A 19646-nucleotide genomic window follows, 5' to 3' on the forward strand; every position below is an offset into this window, starting at 1 on the left:
ACACACTGAGCAAAGCAAGGAAACCGCCCTCAGAATGGGAGAAGATATTTGCAGGTTATGTCTCTGACAAAGGTTTAATAACCAGAATCCACAGAGAACTCAAACGTATAAGCAAGAAAAGAACAAGTGATCCCATCACAGGCTGAGCAAGGGACTTGAAGAGAAACTTCTCTGAAGAAGACAGGCCCACGGCCTACAGACATATGAAAAAATGCTCATCGGGCGGCGCCTGTGGCTCAGTGAGTAGGGCGCCGGCCCCATATGCCGAGGGTGGCGGGTTCAAACCCAGCCCCGGCCAAACTGCAACAAAAAAATAGCGGGCGTTGTGGCGGGCGCCTGTAGTCCCAGCTGCTCGGGAGGCTGAGGCAAGAGAATCGCGTAAGTCCAAGAGTTAGAGGTTGCTGTGAGCCGTGTGACGCCACGGCTCTCTACCGGAGGGCGGTACAGTGAGACTCTGTCTCTACAAAAAAAAAAAAAAAGAAAAAATGCTCATCATCTTTAATCATCAGAGAAATGCAAATCAAAACTACTTTGAGATATCATCTAACTCCAGTAAGATTAGCCCATATCACAAAATCCCAAGACCAGGGATGTTGGCATGGATGTGGAGAAAAGGGAACACTTCTACACTGCTGATGGGAATGCAAATTAATACATTCCTTTTGGAAAGATGTTTGGAGAACACTTAGAGATTTAAAAATAGATCTGCCATTCAGTCCTATAATTCCTCTACTAGGTATATGCCAAGAAGACCAAAAATCACATTATAACAAAGATATTTGTACCAGAATGTTTATTGCAGCCCAATTCATAATTGCTAAGTCATGTAAAAAGCCCAAGTGCCCATCAATTCACGAATGGATTAATAAATTATGGTATATGTACACCATGGAATATTATGCAGCCTTAAAGAAAGATGGAGACTTTACCTCTTTTATGTTTACATGGATGGAGCTGGAACATATTCTTCTTACTCGATCTCAAGAATGGAAGGAAAAGTATCCAACGTACTCAGCCCTACTATGAAACTAATTTATGGCTTTCACATGAAAACTATAACCCAGTTATCACCTAAGAATAGGGGGAAGGAGGAGAGGGCGGAGGATGGCCAGAGGGAGGGTGGAGGTTGGGTGGAGGAAGGGTGATTGGTGGGATTACACCTATGGTGCATCTTACAAGGATACATATGAAACTTAGTAAATGTAGGTATAAATGTCTTAACACAATAACTAAGAAAATGTCAGGAAGTCTTGTGTTAACCAGTGTGATGAAAATGTGTCAAACGGTCTATAAAACCAGTGTACGGTGCCCCATGATTGCATTAATATACACAGCTATGATTTAATAAAAAAAAAAAAAATGATCATGGCTAGAATCTTTGGTAGAAGACTCAAGTATATGCTTGTCTCCTTGACCTAGCAAAGGAGATAATCTTAAAACAGTCCAGCTCAGACATCTCATTAAATGTTAAATTATAATAAATGGAAAATAAATATAGATAAGTTTTAAAAAGAATTTTAATGGTTATCCTCCTATTATAAATTATAGTAAATTGCTTTAGTTTTTGGCTTTGATGGTACATTTCATTAGTGTTAATAAATAAATTAAAAACAGTAAAAAAAAATAAAGTTTTGCTTTGTGCTGGAATAAACTTAGTCTCATTATGTTGTCGTTTTTGTTCTCTCAACATTTATTTTGAAAGTACAGTAGAGGAATAAGCCCTCTAATTGGTCTTAACAGCAGTTTTGCTCAAAAACTAAAAAGTGCTTCTCCAAACAGCGTTCATTCCCAGTAGCTGTCTCACTGTCTGGCGCTAAGGGTTCTTTGATATTTTCCAAGGAATTTTTCCAGCCCTACACTTTGTGTTTATTCACAGACCTTCTAGGGAGGGGCAATAATCATAAAATATTTCAGTGTATTCTGTGTGCGTTGCCTTAGTATTGATTGGGACTTTTTGTTTTTGTGATAGTAATATTGTAATTCAACTAAAGCTGGTAGAGAGACATGTTTTTCCACTTTACTATTATGCTCAACAACTTTCTATGGACAGTGTTTTAAATACGGCTTATGTATTCCCTTCCTAGGCTAGGGCAACAATTTCCTCAAAACTGAATTTATTCATATTCTAGTTAGGATGTAATAGCCCACGATTTGCAAAAGGCCCGGTTTCTGCCGCCTTGTCAGTTTTACCATGCTGTTGGTGGTGGTCTAGAGAATCTCTTAGAATGCTGGCCAGGATGGCGGTGCAGTCTGCGTCTCTGGAGACGTGCGTGGCGTCTCTTGCCTGTTCAGCATCACACGCGTGTGCAGGGTCTTCCGGTGCTGGGGCTGAGTGTGCTGCCTGCACTCCGTATGGCTTGTATCCCCAGAGCACTAAACCACTATAATTATAACAGTAGTTCAGGTATTGTTAAAATTTATCCAGAAACCAAAAATGTTCTTACAAGTGAGATGTTTTCTTGAATACGTAGCTTTTCTGAAAACTCGTACAGGGCTGTACGTCATCCATCCAGCTTTCTGCAAAGTGTAGTTTGTGTAGTCGTGGCTCGCTGCTCATCAACAGCAAGAATTCCTGGTCCTGGTCCAGTCCTTCTATACAGCAGAACCTGAATATCTGCTGCTTCAATGAGTATCCCAGGTCAATTTCATGCACACAGAAATTTTGAGAATTCTTTTGAGAACCACTGACTTAGGTTGATTGTTCAACCTTTTTGATCCTCAGCTAGGATAATAAAATTTGAAAACACATTTCTGCAGTACTGCTGGGTCAGGGCAGGATTTCACTCTCCATGGCAGGCCATGCAGTGAGTTCAGGGGGATATGGCTAAAGATGTCCTAAAGCTTCAGGCAGCAAGAGAGAGTGGCTGAGTACCAAAAAGGGACACAGACAGAGCACTTCAAGTGGCAAGTAATCGAGGCTTATCACTGTTTCCAGGAAGACTTTTATTTCATGTCTCTGTTATAATAATTTCTTAAGTCAAATATTTAATGAAGTACTTAGGAATTTTAAGCACGGCATGTGTGTAGCCTCTGGAAAAACTGAATACAGTCACATTCTTTATCACCTAAATGTAGATAATACCTATTTGTATCTCTTATTTTAGGCAAATCCAGAAATACTTAGCCTAGGCATTCTGTATATCAAATCTTCCATTTGGTTTATAGAGCCTAGTAAGAACTAATGCTGCATCAGAGAAGTTGATGCAGCTTTGTGAATAAAAAGAATACCCCCAAGGACAGGACTAGAAATACGCAAGTGTCAGGAAATAGAGGAGAGTTTTACTGGACTGCTGTAATGGGATTTCAGCCGATTTTATGCGGTGACAGTGGCGACCCAAGGTGGTCCCTTCCCTCCCCGCTTGCTTTCCTTCCGTCTTTCCTTTTCCCCTCCTTCCCTCTCCTCTTTCCTATCTGCCCTCTCTCCCTTCTTTCCCTCCTTCATTCCTTCTCTTACATTTTTTTCATTGTTTGTTTTTATTAAAAACCCATTTAATTGGTTCCAGAATTATAGTATGATACCAGGAAAAGTTCATAGGTTACATTTAAGTATTTATATTAATGTTAACACTAAGTAAGAGAGTCTGTTCTGTCTTAACATTTCTAAATGGCCTTGTCTAGACATTAGTATTCTGAGAAATAAGCTGAATAGGAAATGATAGAGAAATGTTATTTTGTTTCTGGATTCTGAGCATCTCAGCACACAAAGACTTGGGTCTAGCGCGTCATTGCTGCATTCCCACTAACTGATACATGTTGAAATTCTTACTTTAGAATTTCTTATTTGGTGGTATGAACTGAACTGTTACCCCCAAAATCACATGTTGATGCCTTAACCTACAATGTCACTGTATTTGGAGGGAGGGTCTTTAGGAGGTAGTAAGGTTAAGTGTGGTTGTAAACCTAATCTGATAGGACCGATGGCTTTGTAAGTAGTACAGGAAGAGAGACACACATACGCTCCCCTCTCTGGGACCTCAGAACCAGGTCACGTAAGCCCATCATCTTCCGCCCAAGGGGAGTGCCTTCACCAGATGCCTGTCCTGCTAGTACCTGGATCTTGGAATTTCAGTCTCCAGAACGCGAGGAAATAATTGCTGTTATTTAATCTACCTGATTTATGGTATTTGTTGTGTCAGTCAAAGCAGATGAAGACACACGGTAAAAATAATTGATTCAATCACACACTGAAAAGCAGATCTGTCATTTTATAAAGGCTTTGCTTAGCAAAGCTATGGCTCTCCTACTGGATGTTCTTAAATAGCCAAGAAGAATTTCAACTGCGGTTAATTTAAAAGCAGTAGAGGGGCCCTTTTGACTTCTTGCAAAGAAAATGCAAGATTTTTATCCTATGTTCTATTTTATGTTAATAGTAAATCATCATCTTTCCTGTTTTTGCTATTGCAACAATTCACAGAAAATGCAAAATCATGCTACCCAGTCAAGATTATCATTTAAAAGATATTTTTAGATTTCAAGTGTCCATTGCCTTTGTAGTAAGAGGCAGTGAATAAAGGACTGAAACAGACTTAAAAATCCTGAAGAAGGGTTCACACTGGTACTTTGTTGTGATGTGTTCAAGGAGAGGAAAAGAAAATGAACAGAAAAAATTTATATTTCATCTCATACTAATTTGAGTAAAACTAGATGAAAAGATTGGAGAGGGAATTCACGTTGTTAGTGGGGGATAATCACAGAAGTGTCTCATCAGGCTGTCGACAAGCTCTTTGTTCATTTTGCAAACATGCATTTAAAAATGAAAAAAGGGACCAAAGTATTTTTGTGGATTTGACCTGAACCTAGCAAAATTGTCATTTGGATATCATCCAGCAATGTCAAATCTCAGTTTTCTTCATTTTATGTTATATAAATGGTTCTTTATTAAAATAAATTACATTTTAAAATAAAGTTTTCTTTACTTTATGTTATATAAATGGTTCTTTATTAAAATAAATTACATTTTAAAAAAATGATCAAAATTTAGAATCTCTTAAAGTCTTGGGATTAATTTAAGCACACTTTAAATTTTATTGCTTTCTAATAAGGAATGTGTGCCAGAGCAAAGAGATGCCAGCATGCGTTTTATCATTGAGTAAGAGAGCATAACAATTAATTTGAGCACTACGTGTAATTGTCTTCCAAAGAACTACTTTCATATACATACACACACATATAAACAACTTTCTGCACTTTGCTTATGTCAATATTTACTTTTGTTTCAGCACTTATTTAACTAATGCAATCTTTGTTGGGGTTCATCAAACAGACTGGTTGTTTATATCTTTTGCTTTCAAGATTGATAATTTTTATATCAGCTTGGTACATAAGGAACTTGAATAGGTTAAATACACACACACACAAATTATTCACTGGCAGAATTTAACCCAACATAGTTTACTGTTACTTGATGAACCATAGGCAGAAAGCAATGGATGTGAGTTTTATCATCTTTGAGTCACATGACTAGCAGTAAAATTTTTAAACTCAATTGAATATTAGATAACTAATGGTAATAACTGTGATAAATTACATTTATTCACTTATTGGGTTTTAGGTTGGATGCTAAGTATTTTGTATGTATTATCTAATTCACATCTCACATTTTATTATTTTCATCAAAGAGCTTAACAATTTGAGAATTAGAGTAACTTGTTCGTGTTCTCACTTGTAGCATAGATATAGTAACAAAAACATTTGACTAAAATCCATTTTACAAACTACTGCATCACATTCTGTCCTTTATACGATCAATTTCATTGTCTTACAGATTAGGAAACTAAGGGCCAAATTATTGAACTAATCAAGTAATAACTAGTTTCTTAAATTGAATGCTAACCCTATTAGCATTCAAAACCAAGATTCCCAAGTTCAAGTTTACTTTTCATTACAATAGCTGCCTTCTTAGGTAATAGCCTATCCATTCACAATGCCCGTTCTTATTTGCAGAACATTATGGAATATTCACTAACAACACAGTTTTAAAATAATACTGAAAAATCTGAACGTATTGACTGGTATCATTTTCCCAAGAATTCAAAAATAACTTAAATGGAATGAGGTTTATTTCATCTGCTGATATACAGTATATTTAGCTTAATTTCCATTTTGTTTCCATTCATTCTTGATACTGCTATATAAGAGGTGTAGAACTGCAATATTAAACAAAATGTACTCTATTTTATTTTCAAGTATGTTACTTGAAATTAAGAAAACAGTGTCATTTATATATTATTTTGATATGCTATGCATACTTCAGTCACCTAATTTTTCTTCTAAATGAAATCAGACTTTAAATTTAAAGTCCTGGGTCATGGTAATTAACTTTCTTATAAACGGCTTTTTATGAACAATTCTTTTCATTTCATTTTGGTTCATATGCTCTATGAAGTATTCAGTAGACTGGACATTTACCTTAACCATTTGTCAAAACATTGGTCTCTATGGAAAAACTGATGTATATCCAGTATCAATGGCTACACACATTTTCTTTACTGTTCATCTGATCTACGGATACTTTGCCCCTATAAATAAAAGTTAAATATATATTTTGGAATAAATTATCTTTATTGATATTTTCCTTACTCATTAGATTTAGTAAGACATCAGAGAGGGAAACAAATCCACAAATATCACACTTTAGCCATAAAAGAATTTATTACTCAGTGTTTCTTTTTGCAAGAGATTTTGAAAATATATGTATCCATTAAATAGAAATTTTTAAGACCATTTTAAAATTGTGAACATTAATTTAATGTTACTTAATTAAGTCATTGATGTAGGTGGCCCCAGACATGAAATGTGACTAAGTCGGTCCTTTAGACATCTGGAGTACTGGTCGCAGCTTCGCTCTTAGGACTTTGCTGTGTGCCCACAACCTCTTTGTTGCCCGTTCATAGACAAAACATGCTGGTATGCTTTGCACATGTGAGCGGCTTGAGAACATAGATTTTTTTTTCCTGTTGTTGTTGGATTCTCATTGCATATGTTGGTGCCTGATACATATTAATTGCTCAGTAAAAAATTTGCAAATGAATTCAAGTTTATTGAATCCTAAATTCTCTTGAAGTGTCTGGACTTGATACTAATCTTAAAGACTAAAAAAGATGGACAAAAATCAAATGTTAGTACAGACTCCTGAATATCATCTTTTTAAAATATGAGTTCAACATACTGAATTCACCTGCAAAAAATAAAATGAATTAATGAATGAAAATTTGTTTAGAAGGTACAGACAATTGCTTCTCATCCTTTTGGCTAAGATCAAATGTAGAATATAGAAATTTGGGGGAATACAAACTATAAAATGATTTATGCTTGACTACTTTTGACTAATTACACTTTTGTATAATTAACATAGCAAATTTTAGGACAGTATTTTGAGGAATATCCCCTATTCCTATTTTAAGGATGAGATAATGATACATATTCGGTTAATCCAGCAGTAGAGGGCAGATTCAGGACTGTCTCCAAAGACTTTTTCCTCTTTACTACCTTATGTGTACAAAAAATAAGCCACATGTATTATAGATTGGTTGTACAAAAACGAGAACTCTATAAGGATCAACTGTGAATTTTTTTAACCTAATTGTATCTGTAAGTTAGAGGAAATTATTAGGCTCCTTGGTATTGTGACTGGAAGTAGAAATGCATTGCAGGGTTTGATGATTGTTTTTTGCTCACTTGAGAAAGCATTGAAGGCTTCTGAGCCAGGTAATGATAGGATCTGATTAGTTTTGACAGTATTAATCTGACTGATAAATAGACTGTATAGAAAAGGCTGGGAGAATAAAGGAAGCTTTTGCAATAACTAGGCAAGAGATGATGACTACTTGGACCAGAAATGTCTCAGGCCTTATTCTTCAGGCCTGTCTGCCAGTTCTTCCTGGCCAGTGGCTGAGTTTGGAATGACTTTATAAAGTAGGGCCAGTAGCAGTTTATGAATGCCTGGATGTGGGGAGGGAGTGATGGAAGGAAGAAGGAAAAGAATGAAGGAAAATCAAGGTCTGAGACATAAGGGTGAGTCCAAGATTTTGGTCTAAACAACTAAGAAAATTAAGCTGTTGTTACCGGACATGGGGGGAATGAAAGAGAAGCAGATTCTGGGATAGAAAGGGGGCATATTGAGTTTTAAGTTTTAGTTTCAGATTCCAAGTGGAGTCTGTTTGTGAAGACCGTTAGACTGCCAAGTGGAGATGTGGTTATATGTAACCATGAGAACCATCAGTACTGATGTTATACTTAACGCCATGAGTCGGGATGAGAGCCTCTGGAAAGGGTGAGAGGAGGCCTAAGGCTGTGGATCTCTGAGACACTGCAGACTTTAGATGTTAGGAAGATGCGAGATAGAAAGGGAATAGCCGAATGGCCTCAGGGGGATTTGCCAATGAATTAGGAGAATCCAGAGTGACATCCTGGAGGCCAAACAAAGAAAATACTACCAAAAAGAGGGAATGGTCAGAAGCACCAGATTTTCAGATAAAACAAGTCAAGTAAGATTGGGTATAGGATTTAGCAGTGGAGAAGTCAATTGATGACCTTGGCAAAGGCTTGATCAGAGAAGATTGTGTTATCAAAACAAACAGAAAAGGTTTGAAGCCATCCTCTAGAAGATGGCTAAAATTCTTCTCTAAATTTGTGATTCTCATATAGGCAAACTATCTTAAAGTTGCTGTGTAAACTTGGGCTCATTATCCTGCACTGTGATACTCACATATTTTACTTGGTTGTATAAATATTGATTTTAAATTACTTTATTTAACTATCTGATTATCAAGTAATGCTTTTATAAAAGTTAGTTTTACGTGATGTTCTTCCTGTCTTTTGGTGAATTGTTAGGTAGCAGAAAGGGCATGTATGAGCAGGCCAGGGTTTCAGTCCAAATTTTCCAATTACTAGTTGTGTAATGAGCAAGTTGGTTAAATTTCTCTAAGTCTCAGTTTTCTCATTTAGAAGATGACAGGTAATAACCATATTATATGGCTATTAAGAAGGTAGGATGGAAAAAATAAAAGATTTGTTGGGATAACATGTATAAATCCCTAATCAAACGTCCAGCAAATCACAAAGTAATGTCTCAGGACCCAAAATCAAATAGTGCAGAGCTGAAATCCCAGAGCTGGCTTGGCACCTATAGCTCAATGAGTAGGGCGCTGGCCACGGACACTGAGGCTGGTAGGTTCTAGCCCGGCCAGGACCTGCTAAAGAACAATGACAACTGCAACCAAAAAATAGCCGAGCATTGTGGCGGGCACAAGAGTTTGATGTTGCTGTGAGCTGTGACAACACTGCACTCTAGTGAGGGCGACATAATGAGACTGTGTCTCAAAAAAAAAAAAAAAGATGAAATCTAAGAGCTGGCGAGTCATAGATGTGGAAACTTGGACAATGACTAAAAAAACCCACTGGGTTTTTGCAGGGTTAGCAGAGTTAAACGAGATACCACATGTAAAGCTTTTAAGTGTCTTACAAAAAATGTTCTATAAATGTTAATATCATTTGTACTGGGCATGGTGGTATTATGTGTTACTATCCTGAATAAAATTTTAGTTGTTCTTTTGATCTGAGTTTCGAATAAGACTCAATGTCAAGCATAATTTATAATGTTTGTATTTGTTTTGCTGCATTTTTTTCCTGATTTTACTGTGTATCCATTAGTAATGTTAAAAAATCTTATGGTTAACTAGTAGCTAGATTACCATTTTTCCAAGTTATACTTGTCTGCTTATAGGAACATCTAAATGGATAGAGTCAGATGAAAAACTGTATATGATGGGATTATTTAGATGTTATAATGTGAATGGCCCAGAAATAGCTGTATTTTAGCCCATCTGCCTGAAGGTGTGCTTCAAGACAGTACCTGAAAACACCTTCAAATGCAGCAGCTGTGCTGTAAATGCCTCAGAAAGGAGAGATGGAAACAAAGACAGCTTAGATCAGGAGGTAAAGAACAGCTTTTACCTGGAAGTAATCAAGACAGGATTTATGACAAAACATAGAAGACTTTTTACTTTTAAAAAGACCTTAGTTTTTTATTTTATATATGAGAGAATACTGAATTTATCAAAGAGTTGGTGACTTGTCCAGGATTAAGGCCAGGAAGGAATCATTCTGTGACTCTAGATAAATATTCTTTCTATTAAAATACACATGGTTTCAGCCATACTTATTGTCAAAAAGGGAAAACATTGAACAAGGAAAATGTCAGAGCACCACTTTGATCCTTTCATTTGATACAATTATGCATCATAAGTGGTATAAAAGTTGAAGACATTGATTTAATTGATTTATATTGTAAGGTGTTACATATTTTTCTCTTTTTTTTTTAAATAAATGAAAACCAACACAAGGACTTTTATTTAAAGTAACTGCAGATGCTGGTATGGATGTGCAGAGAAGGGAACACTTTTACATTGCTGGTGGGACTGCAAACTAATACAACTTTTTTGGAAGGAAGTATAAAGAATCCTCAAAGAACTCAAATTAGATATCCCATTTGATTCTGCAGTCCCATTACTGGGCATCTACCCAGAAGAAGCAAAATCCTTTTATCATAAGGACATTTGCACTAGTCTGTTTATCGCAGCTCAATTTACAATCACCAAAGTGTAGAAACAGCCTAAATGCCCACCAACCCAGGAATGGAATAACAAGCTGTGGTATATGTACACCATGGAATACTATGCAGCCACTAAAAAAGATGGAGACTTTACATCTTTTGTGTTAAACTGCATGGAGGTGGAACACATTCTTCTTAGTAAAGCATCCCCAAAATGAAGAAGCAAGAATCCTATGTACTCAATTCTGATTTGAGGACAATTGATGACCTCGTACATGGTGGAGGATGGGGGAAAAGGGGTGCAGAGAGAGGGAAGGGCCGGTCACAAGGTGTGACACGCCTCTTGGGGATGGGACACAACTATAAAGAGGAACTTACCTAACAAATGCAATCAGTGTGACCTTGTTCTTTATACCCTCAGTGAATCCCCACCAATAAAAAATAAAGAAATAAAATAAAATAACTGCAACTAATTGATAGCAACTAATTTTCCTAAGAGAGGTGAATGGCAGAAATGCTGTAGGAATCAGTTTAGAAGCTGCATATTCTAAATGTAGATCTGTATCAGATTTTTAATAATTAGCTAGTATCAACTATGTCTATAATTCTTCCTATGTATAGAAAAAAGTACATTTTTCAATGGGGTGAAAGCAGTGCTGATGCTTATGTTTGGAAGAAAATTTAATGATCTAATGTATGCATTTCTAAAGCTAACTCCTTATTTTAAAAACTTTGGTAATGTGGAAAGTAGTGATTTGACATTTGATTAATCACTTTTGACTTATTTCAAGGAAAAATGTGAAAAATTATCTGTACTAATATGTACATTATGTTATCAAGTACATTTTTATAGTAATTCTGGAAGAATCATTTCAGTGTATATGTGGGTATGTTTGGATCAATCCTTTAATAAGTTACACAGTTTGCTTTTGATACTAAGTTGCTATGTGTAGTTTACAGTAATATCAAAGAACATTTTCATGTATTTCCATTTAATAATTATTTTTCAAAAGAATTATACGTAACAACTTAATTATATTTTTCCATTGTTTATCTTCATGAAATAAAAATATAAAACAAGTACATCTTTTTCTCTAATTATGATTTTTGTTTCTCTGTCTTCTTTTACAGAGCTACATTCACGGGAGCAGCCAGGCCCAGTTTGTGGCAGAGTCACATATTATCCTGGTACTGAGTATCCTTTAAAATACTGGTGAATTGAAAAGAGCAAACCAAAGCTGCGTGTTTGTAAATTGACATTTTTTCCCTATCAGTAAATGTCAAGACTTTTAAAAGACATTAAATTTTAAGCTGTACTATATGATTATTTTTTAATTCCTAAGCTGATTTTTCCTGTTACAGTATAATTTTGTTGCTACTCTGAATTATTAACAGATGGGAGTTTCTCTTTTTTATTTACTACTGAATTTGAATGTGTTGCTTTTATTCTGCATTGATTTCCTCTGGCTCTGAAGTTAATGAAGTTTATATAGTTTTCCCCCTATAGCATCTTAATGGGGAGGAAAAAAGTGCTTTATGATAATAAATACCAACATATAAAAAGAATCATCTTAGTGTTGCTTCCCTTAAATATGCAACAAGTCAGAACTAAAGGTTGTGTATCAGATCATACATGTAATTTATGATTTGAAGATAGAAGGGTAAAGAAGATAGTAGGATTATAAAGAGGTATTGTTTAAGCATCTAATCTGAATATCCTTAAAATGAAATAAAGTTACTGTTTGGGGAAACCACTCTATTTGGGGTGAACTTGATGTTTGTGTGAGTCTTGTGAAATGGTCAAAGTTTAAATTTATAGTGTTATTTGAACATATTAAGTCATGAGAATTTAAAGTGTACTTACAATATCAGTTATGAAACTTGATGACTATTCTGTTTATTAAAATTCTCAAATGAAGTAGATCAAATTCTCCAGTATTTTATATATCATAGCCGTCATCTAGGCCCAAACAGTATTTTATATTAAGGAAAACTAGAGCCCACGAAGGTTCATTGACTTGCCTCTGGTTAGGAGAGGAACTAGGATTAGCATTCAGTTTTGTTTTCCATGGTCTATTGGTGGTAAAGGAACTAAAGTTTCATATATAAAACTTTGTTACGGTCGGTGGCATCTGATTTCGTGGATCACTGTCTGTCATGCCATCTTAAACTTAACTACTTTTAATCTGGTTGGAAAAGCTGTCTTTTTAACAGCACTGAAGTTTTTGTATTTTATTACTTGATTGTGTCATAACAATGCATGTTTTTAATCTACCAGCAAAGACTCAGTCACTACCATCAGTTTATTCAAGCAGTGTGTTTTGTTTACTTACGATGTTCTGGGCACTGTACCAGGTACCAGTGTGTACTGAGCATTGTGTTAAGTCATGATGAGGGAAAGGAACGGCGAGTGTTTAAGCTCTTAGAACTCTCAGTAAGCTCACATACTCCTCTCTTGTAAAATCAGGACTAAGGATAATAAGTACATGGCATTTCTGTGTGACGTAAAAGAGCTAACACACAGAGGCATCTGATGGTCACTGAAGACCAGTTGCTTTATTCCCTCCTGTATATTCCCGTCTTTTTTACTTAGAACGCTGATGGTCACAGCATGAATACTTGTTTACTGGTTGATTGTTCAGTGCTTGACAGAGGTGCAAAAGATGAGGAAGAAAATCATAGCCGTGTTATTTATCAGAATTCTAAAATTTACACTGAGTACATTTTGAAATGACTTAATTTTTCTAGAATAAAACTTGTTGAAGCCATCTGTTCATGTAATTTACAAGACAATAAAAAGACACTGTGGGAAAGCTTAACCTTGGAAGTGAAGTTTGATTAGAGTGAGACTGTAAGTCTCCAGTTTATATTGTGGTAAAACTAAACAACTGTCTTTTCTAAAACTCATTGAGCAACATAGACCATCTTCTTCCTGTGTGTTATTTTGATCATTTTAGTTCCACAATTACCCATGTTTAGATGTGTACACGGAATGTGTATATCTCAGCTTATTCCTTGCTTACTTTTTTTTTTACTTACCTAGTGCTTTATGGTTTCAAATTTAAGCAACTATTATGGGCTTGGCACCTGAGTCTCAGTGGTTAGAGTGCCGGTGGCCACATACAGTGGGGCTGGCGGATTCAAACCCAGCCTCGGCCTGCTAAACAATAATAACTACAAAAAATAAAAAATAAAAAAGCCGGGCATTGTGGCAGGCGCCTATAGTCCCAGCTACTTAGGAGGCTGAAGCAAGAGAATCGCTTAAGCTCGAGGGTTGGAGGTTGCTGTGAGCTGTGACGTCACGGCACTCTACCCAGGGTGACATAGTGAGACTCTGTCTCAAAAAGAGAAAGAAAAGAAACTATTATGATGAATATGTTTTTGCTCTAGTTTGTCTTACAGATTGGAGGTGGAAATATCTAGATTTGAATATTCTTAAATTCTGTGATCTTGTTTGGTAAATACTGGGTTTCTGCGTGCCAGCTTTAATATAGTAAGAGGTTAATACTTTCTGCTCAACAGAAGAACCTTAGGTGATAAAATATTTGTGAATGTGTTTACACGGATATTTCATCCTTACATAAGGTCAAAGAAAAAATAAGGGCAAAGCTACTTCTACCTTATTTTTTAATTATTTAAATGTATTTAGGAAACAAAGAAGCACAAAGCCTTTATTCCAGGTAAGTTTTTAGATCTTATTTATTCATATATTGTGGTTTCTTTTTTCCCCCCTTTAATCTATAGTGTGGCATTTTAGTATTATAGTTTATTCGAAGTGACAAGTTTGTTAAAACATTATCAGACATACCTAGCAAAAGGATGAAAAGCTGTGTTGAGATCATCATTTTATTGTATGGCACAAATTCTCCCAAGTTTTCATTTTAGGGATCATTGATATCAAGCTGAGATCTAGGATACAAAGGAATTTCACAATCAGTATGAAGTTTTTTTCATATAGATTTTAGCAATAATACATAGAAGAATTAAAAGCCCATTTTTTATGCTAACAGTAATTATTTGTTGCTTCATTACTTCTGTGTTTTTATTATGGAGATATCTGTTACAAAAGAAATACAAAAGTTCTTTTTAAATGGTGAACTTTTGAATATTGCCAGTGAAAGTTTAGAAGACATTTTGCCATCATTTCTAATTTTACTTTCACTTGACAGGCTACTGATACTTTTGAAGTAATCACATTTTTTTATAATTTGTATGTATACTTTTTCCTTTGTGCAAGAAAATGTAAATACCAGATGGTTACTTTTTGTTTATATGTAGGGAAAATTTCTGCCTTTTGGTTTTTCTCCTCCTAATTTATTAAGTCAGATTATTAGATTCAGTTGCTATTAGTCTATGCAAAGTTTATTGAAAAAAACCTAAGAGAAAACAGATGGAGTCACTTGGTATCATAAGTTATAGATTTATTAAGAGTAAAATTTTTACTAAGAGTAAAATTTTTCCCCTATCAGGTGTTTTCTTTCCTCAGTTATTTCTAGTTACTTCAGAAGGAAAAAAGAATCCCAAGTGGTCTGGGAGAGAAAGCTATATGAAAAACAAATAAGAAACGTTATGATATTTTAGTATGGAATTTGTATGAGCCATCTAATAATAACTTATATAATGCCTTATATTTTTGCTAGTAAAACTTTATTTTTATTTCATCTATTTTTTCATTCAGTTATGTGTTTTTCAAACATTATGCAACATGAATAAGATACTTGCTGTTTGAACGAAGGTATAGCAACCGAAAACAACCCAAACCCTGTAAAATGTAGGCGACCCCCTGTGAGTTGACTGAACAGAATACAAAGGTGGTATACCAGGTATACAAACCTGGTCAGAATACGAAGCTGGTCAGCGTGAGGAACCAGGATGACCATACCGATACATCCATGTGGTCATGTCTCGTCTATGAAGATCAGTCACTTAGGGAAGTGTTTAATGTAGGGGAATGGTCTACTGTGAAAGTTCTATTGTAATATACAGAGGTTTATTCTGAGCCAAGTTCAAAGCCATGGCCTGGAGCCATGCCCAGGAAGCCTTGAGCAAGTGAAGTGGCCATGATTGGATTACACTTAGGTTTTTTTTTTTTACATTTCAGGGAGACAGGAATTACCTGTAAAGTTATAAATCAATACACGAAAGGCACACATTTGGTTGGTTTTGGTTTGGTTTTGCCAAAAGGTGGGACATTTCAAAGTGGGGTCTTACAGGTTATAAATAGGCTTAAAGATTGCTTGATTTATAATTGGTTAAGGAAATTAAGCTTATCTAAAGGCTTGGAAGGTTTCAAGATAAGAAAGTCAGATCTCTCTGCTCAAAAAACTGAGTTTAAGCAGTAGAAATTCCCTATATATAGTTTTAGTGATACAGGTTTTTTAATTTCTTCCTTCATTTTATTACTAGTAGTAACTATAGACTCAGGTAACTTCTTACTGGAGTAGATTGTGCAAAACACTTTGAGAGTAATGGATCCTAAAGTCAACCCACTTCCTGTCATACTGCACTACAAACAGTCATTCAGGCCATTGCTCTATGATTAAAGCCCAGCATTTAAGTAATTACCTTAATTTCAGTGGATTTATTTATTTATTTATTTAGAGACAGAGTCTCAAGCTGTCACCCTCAGTAGAGTGCTGTGCTGTCACTGCTCACGGCAACCTCAGACTCCTGGGCTTAGGCAATTCTCTTGCCTCAGCCTCCCAAGTAGCTGGGACTACAGGCGCCTGCCACAACGCCCAGCTAATTTCAGTAGATTTTAAACTGCATGTCATGGATTTCTAAAAATTTAGTAGTGACACATGTTACATAAGTGTATGTGCAGTGAAGGGGATTGGCATTGCATCGGCATTGCTGGTGGGAACTTTTTCTCTTCATCTTCCAACCAAGTTTTTTTGTTTTGTTTTGTTTTTTAACCCCAGAAGGAGCTTCAGTGCTAAAAATAGTTGGAAAATCATTTGTGTAAAGAGGTCAGTGTCAGCATAAATACCTAAGTAAGGCAGGCATTTATTATCCAGAAGTTGGGTAAAATGGTTATGAAAATAGACATTATTCAAGTGGAAATATTTACTTTGCAGAATTTTCCCTGACCTCCTCCACTTAACTGGTGTAAGACATAGCCCAACATTATCTTTTGAGTTTTCACTGTTAGGAGTAAAAGGCATTTAGAAACATCTGCACAGGAAAGGTATTGATGCCGTTTGTATACTTATAGCACTATAAATTAGAATGTAAGGAGATTGTAAAAATTAATTAAGAAAATTATGGTATTTCTGCCTTAGAATTGTTTTGTTTTTCCCTTCATTTTAAAATCTATTAGTTATTTGGGCAGAATGCATAATAAATACATTTCCAGAATTGATGAGTTCTAAAATCTTAACAGTAACATGTCAAAAATGTTTCACAAATGGCAAAGAATGTTTTCCTAAAGGTAAAAAAGCCATCATTGTCTTAATTTTTGGCATCTTTCAGCGTGAACATGTCTTACTGCAAGAAGGCATTAAGCACAGAAGAAATTTTGTTTTCTCATTCTTAGAATGTCGATTAACTTACTAGCTCGAGATTTTGCTAAATGTGTTATTATTTTATAGTGTATTTGCTTGCTTTATAATGCTTATGAGATACCTAAGAATTTTCCAAGTGGTGTAGTACCCAGCCTTAATAAATAAAGATTTCTTTAACTCAACAAAAGAATGTATAAAATAAAACATTTAGTAGTCAGGAAATAAAAAGGCTTTGCATACATGCACATACACACACAGTGAAAATCGGAAAAAGAAGTCATGCTGAATACATTCTGATTTTCTGTGATTGCCAACGGAATGTGTTACTATGACTGTAAGGCGTGCACATCTTTATGTAAAATGTGAAATATTATAACTGGTTTTGAGAGTTCATATCATTTGTATGCACAGTGAAAGTCCTGGAATTTAAGAGCATTTAGAATCAGACTCAATCTCATAAAGCAAAATTTTAGGTTATCAATTTTTTTAAAATTAAGGAGTATCTTTCAGCATGAACAGAGAACAGTGATTTTACATTATATAATCGGTTGTATTTACCTGTGCATGCATTTGTAATTTACCCATTCTGGAACATTATGTTCAGATCCAGAAAAATTGATTTTATTTGCATCTATTTCTATGGTTACCTTGACAACTACTGCAGATGCTGCTATCACCATGGGGATGGTTCTTTTAAATGAAGCAGCAACTTCCAAAGGAGATGTTGGAAAAAGACGGAGTAAGTCTCTATGTTGGTATTTCTGTTTTTTGTTTTAATACCAAGATTCAATCAAATGGGAAATCTATAAAAGCCCTTCTTGAGCATAAAGTTTTACAGAATTTTTCTGACGGGCTTTTTTTTTTTTTTTCACTTTTTTCTATTTCTAGGATGTGTGTGTGCACATACTTGAAAATATATTTCTTCCAAAATGGGATTTGGCAATTATCTGTGGAAATGTATAGGAAGGAGAACTGTCATTTCCTTGTCAGGGGTGCTGTGATCCATCTCTTCTGAAACCATAGTCATCATTATAGTATCCACCAGACAGAGAGGGATGAAAAATCTTGTGGACAGAATCTTCAGAGATTTTTTTTTTTTTGTAGAGACAGAGTCTCACTGTACCGCCCTCGGTAGAGTGCCGTGGCGTGACACGGCTCACAGCAACCTCTAACTCCTGGGCTTCCGCGATTCTCTTGCCTCAGCCTCCCGAGTAGCTGGGACTACAGGCGCCCGCCACAACGCCCGGCTATTTTTTTGTTGCAGTTTGGCCGGGGTTGGGTTTGAACCCGCCACCCTCGGCATGTGGGGCCGGCGCCCTACTTGCTGAGCCACAGGCGCCGCCCAGAATCTTCAGAGATTTTTATCGGCATATCATATGTTCCCTGTGCGGCACTCCGAGCCTGGCTCAAATGAAGAAATTTCTGCATAGGTTTTACACTCTGGCACATAGTACTTTCCAATTTCTTCCAGACTTTCTATTATCAACATTTTAAAAAGGGAACACATCTCTTGAAACTATATTTGCAAGTACCTTTACCTTTTCTTTTGATCGACCAAGATTAATAACACCATCAAGTTCTGTAACTGTGTTTTTAGGCAAGTTAATTACATTCTTTCCTTTAATTAAATTACTCCTTTTAGAGCATTGTTGGGGGTGGAGGATGTCCTTTTTTAAAGTAACAAATTTGGTAGCAAAAGAAAGAAGAATACACAGAAAAATTTTCTGCCCGGAACATAGGTTAGGAAAGGACAGACAGCCTTAGAGTTAATGTTTCCTGGTACAGACCTACATTAATATCAAGTCCTATATGATCAAACCTCCAGAAACCTGTAATTAAAAGTTTTTTTTACTACACTTTGCATTTCTGAACTCTTTTTAAAACCCAGAGTTTGTTTACCTGTGAGGTCCATAAGTATCTGAAAAAGACTGATGGTTTATTAAAATATTCGCAGTTGCTCATGCCTGTAATCCTAGTACTCTGAGAGGCCAAGGCAGGAAGATCCTTGAGTTCAGAAGTTTGAGACCAGCCTGGGCAAGAACAGTACCCTGTCTCTGCTGAAAATATAAAAATTAATTAGGCATTATGGTTGGTGCCAGTCCCAGCTACTCCAGAGGCTGAAGCAGGAGGATCACTTGAATCCAGAAGTTTGAGGGTTGTGAGCCAGTTTGACAGCACAGCACTGTGGCCTGGGCAACATCGTGAGACACAATCTCAAAAAAAAAAAAAAAAAAAAAAAAGAAAAGAAAAAGAAAAATGCTATTTGGAATAAAAACCTAGGACTTATTTTCTTTATGGGATTTTTAGCTAGTGTGACCTGTATGTAAATGAATTACAGTGATTTCTGAATACTTAGAAGTCTCAAGTATTGAAAATGTTTTGGCTATAATGATGCGGTTTAAATACCCGTCTGTTTCCTGTGATGCCATCTAACATGAGTGTAAAGAAACTAGAGAAGAAACGAGCACACTATTTTGTTTACTTAACGTTCTTGAATATCATTTTATGGTATGTTTTGGAAGAAAGAACGTAATGTTCTTGGGATTTATAAATCACGTGTATGATGACATGATCTTAATTATATATCTTAT

At 35.7% G+C, this 19646-nt stretch overlaps 1 protein-coding gene across 3 annotated transcripts in view; it reads left to right on the forward strand.

The window, feature by feature from the left end:
- TUSC3 (tumor suppressor candidate 3) overlaps window positions 1-19646 on the forward strand; it is a 162756-nt gene that overhangs the window by 121069 nt on the left and 22041 nt on the right. For all 3 annotated transcript variants that reach the window (XM_053578464.1, XM_053578463.1, XM_053578465.1), the window contains 2 exons: window positions 11684-11747; window positions 17720-17794. In XM_053578464.1, coding sequence (XP_053434439.1) covers window positions 11684-11747; window positions 17720-17794 — 139 coding nt within the window. The remainder of the gene's footprint in view (window positions 1-11683; window positions 11748-17719; window positions 17795-19646) is intronic.

The sequence above is a fragment of the Nycticebus coucang genome, chromosome 24, assembly GCF_027406575.1.
Source record: "Nycticebus coucang isolate mNycCou1 chromosome 24, mNycCou1.pri, whole genome shotgun sequence".
Lineage (NCBI taxonomy): Eukaryota > Metazoa > Chordata > Mammalia > Primates > Lorisidae > Nycticebus > Nycticebus coucang.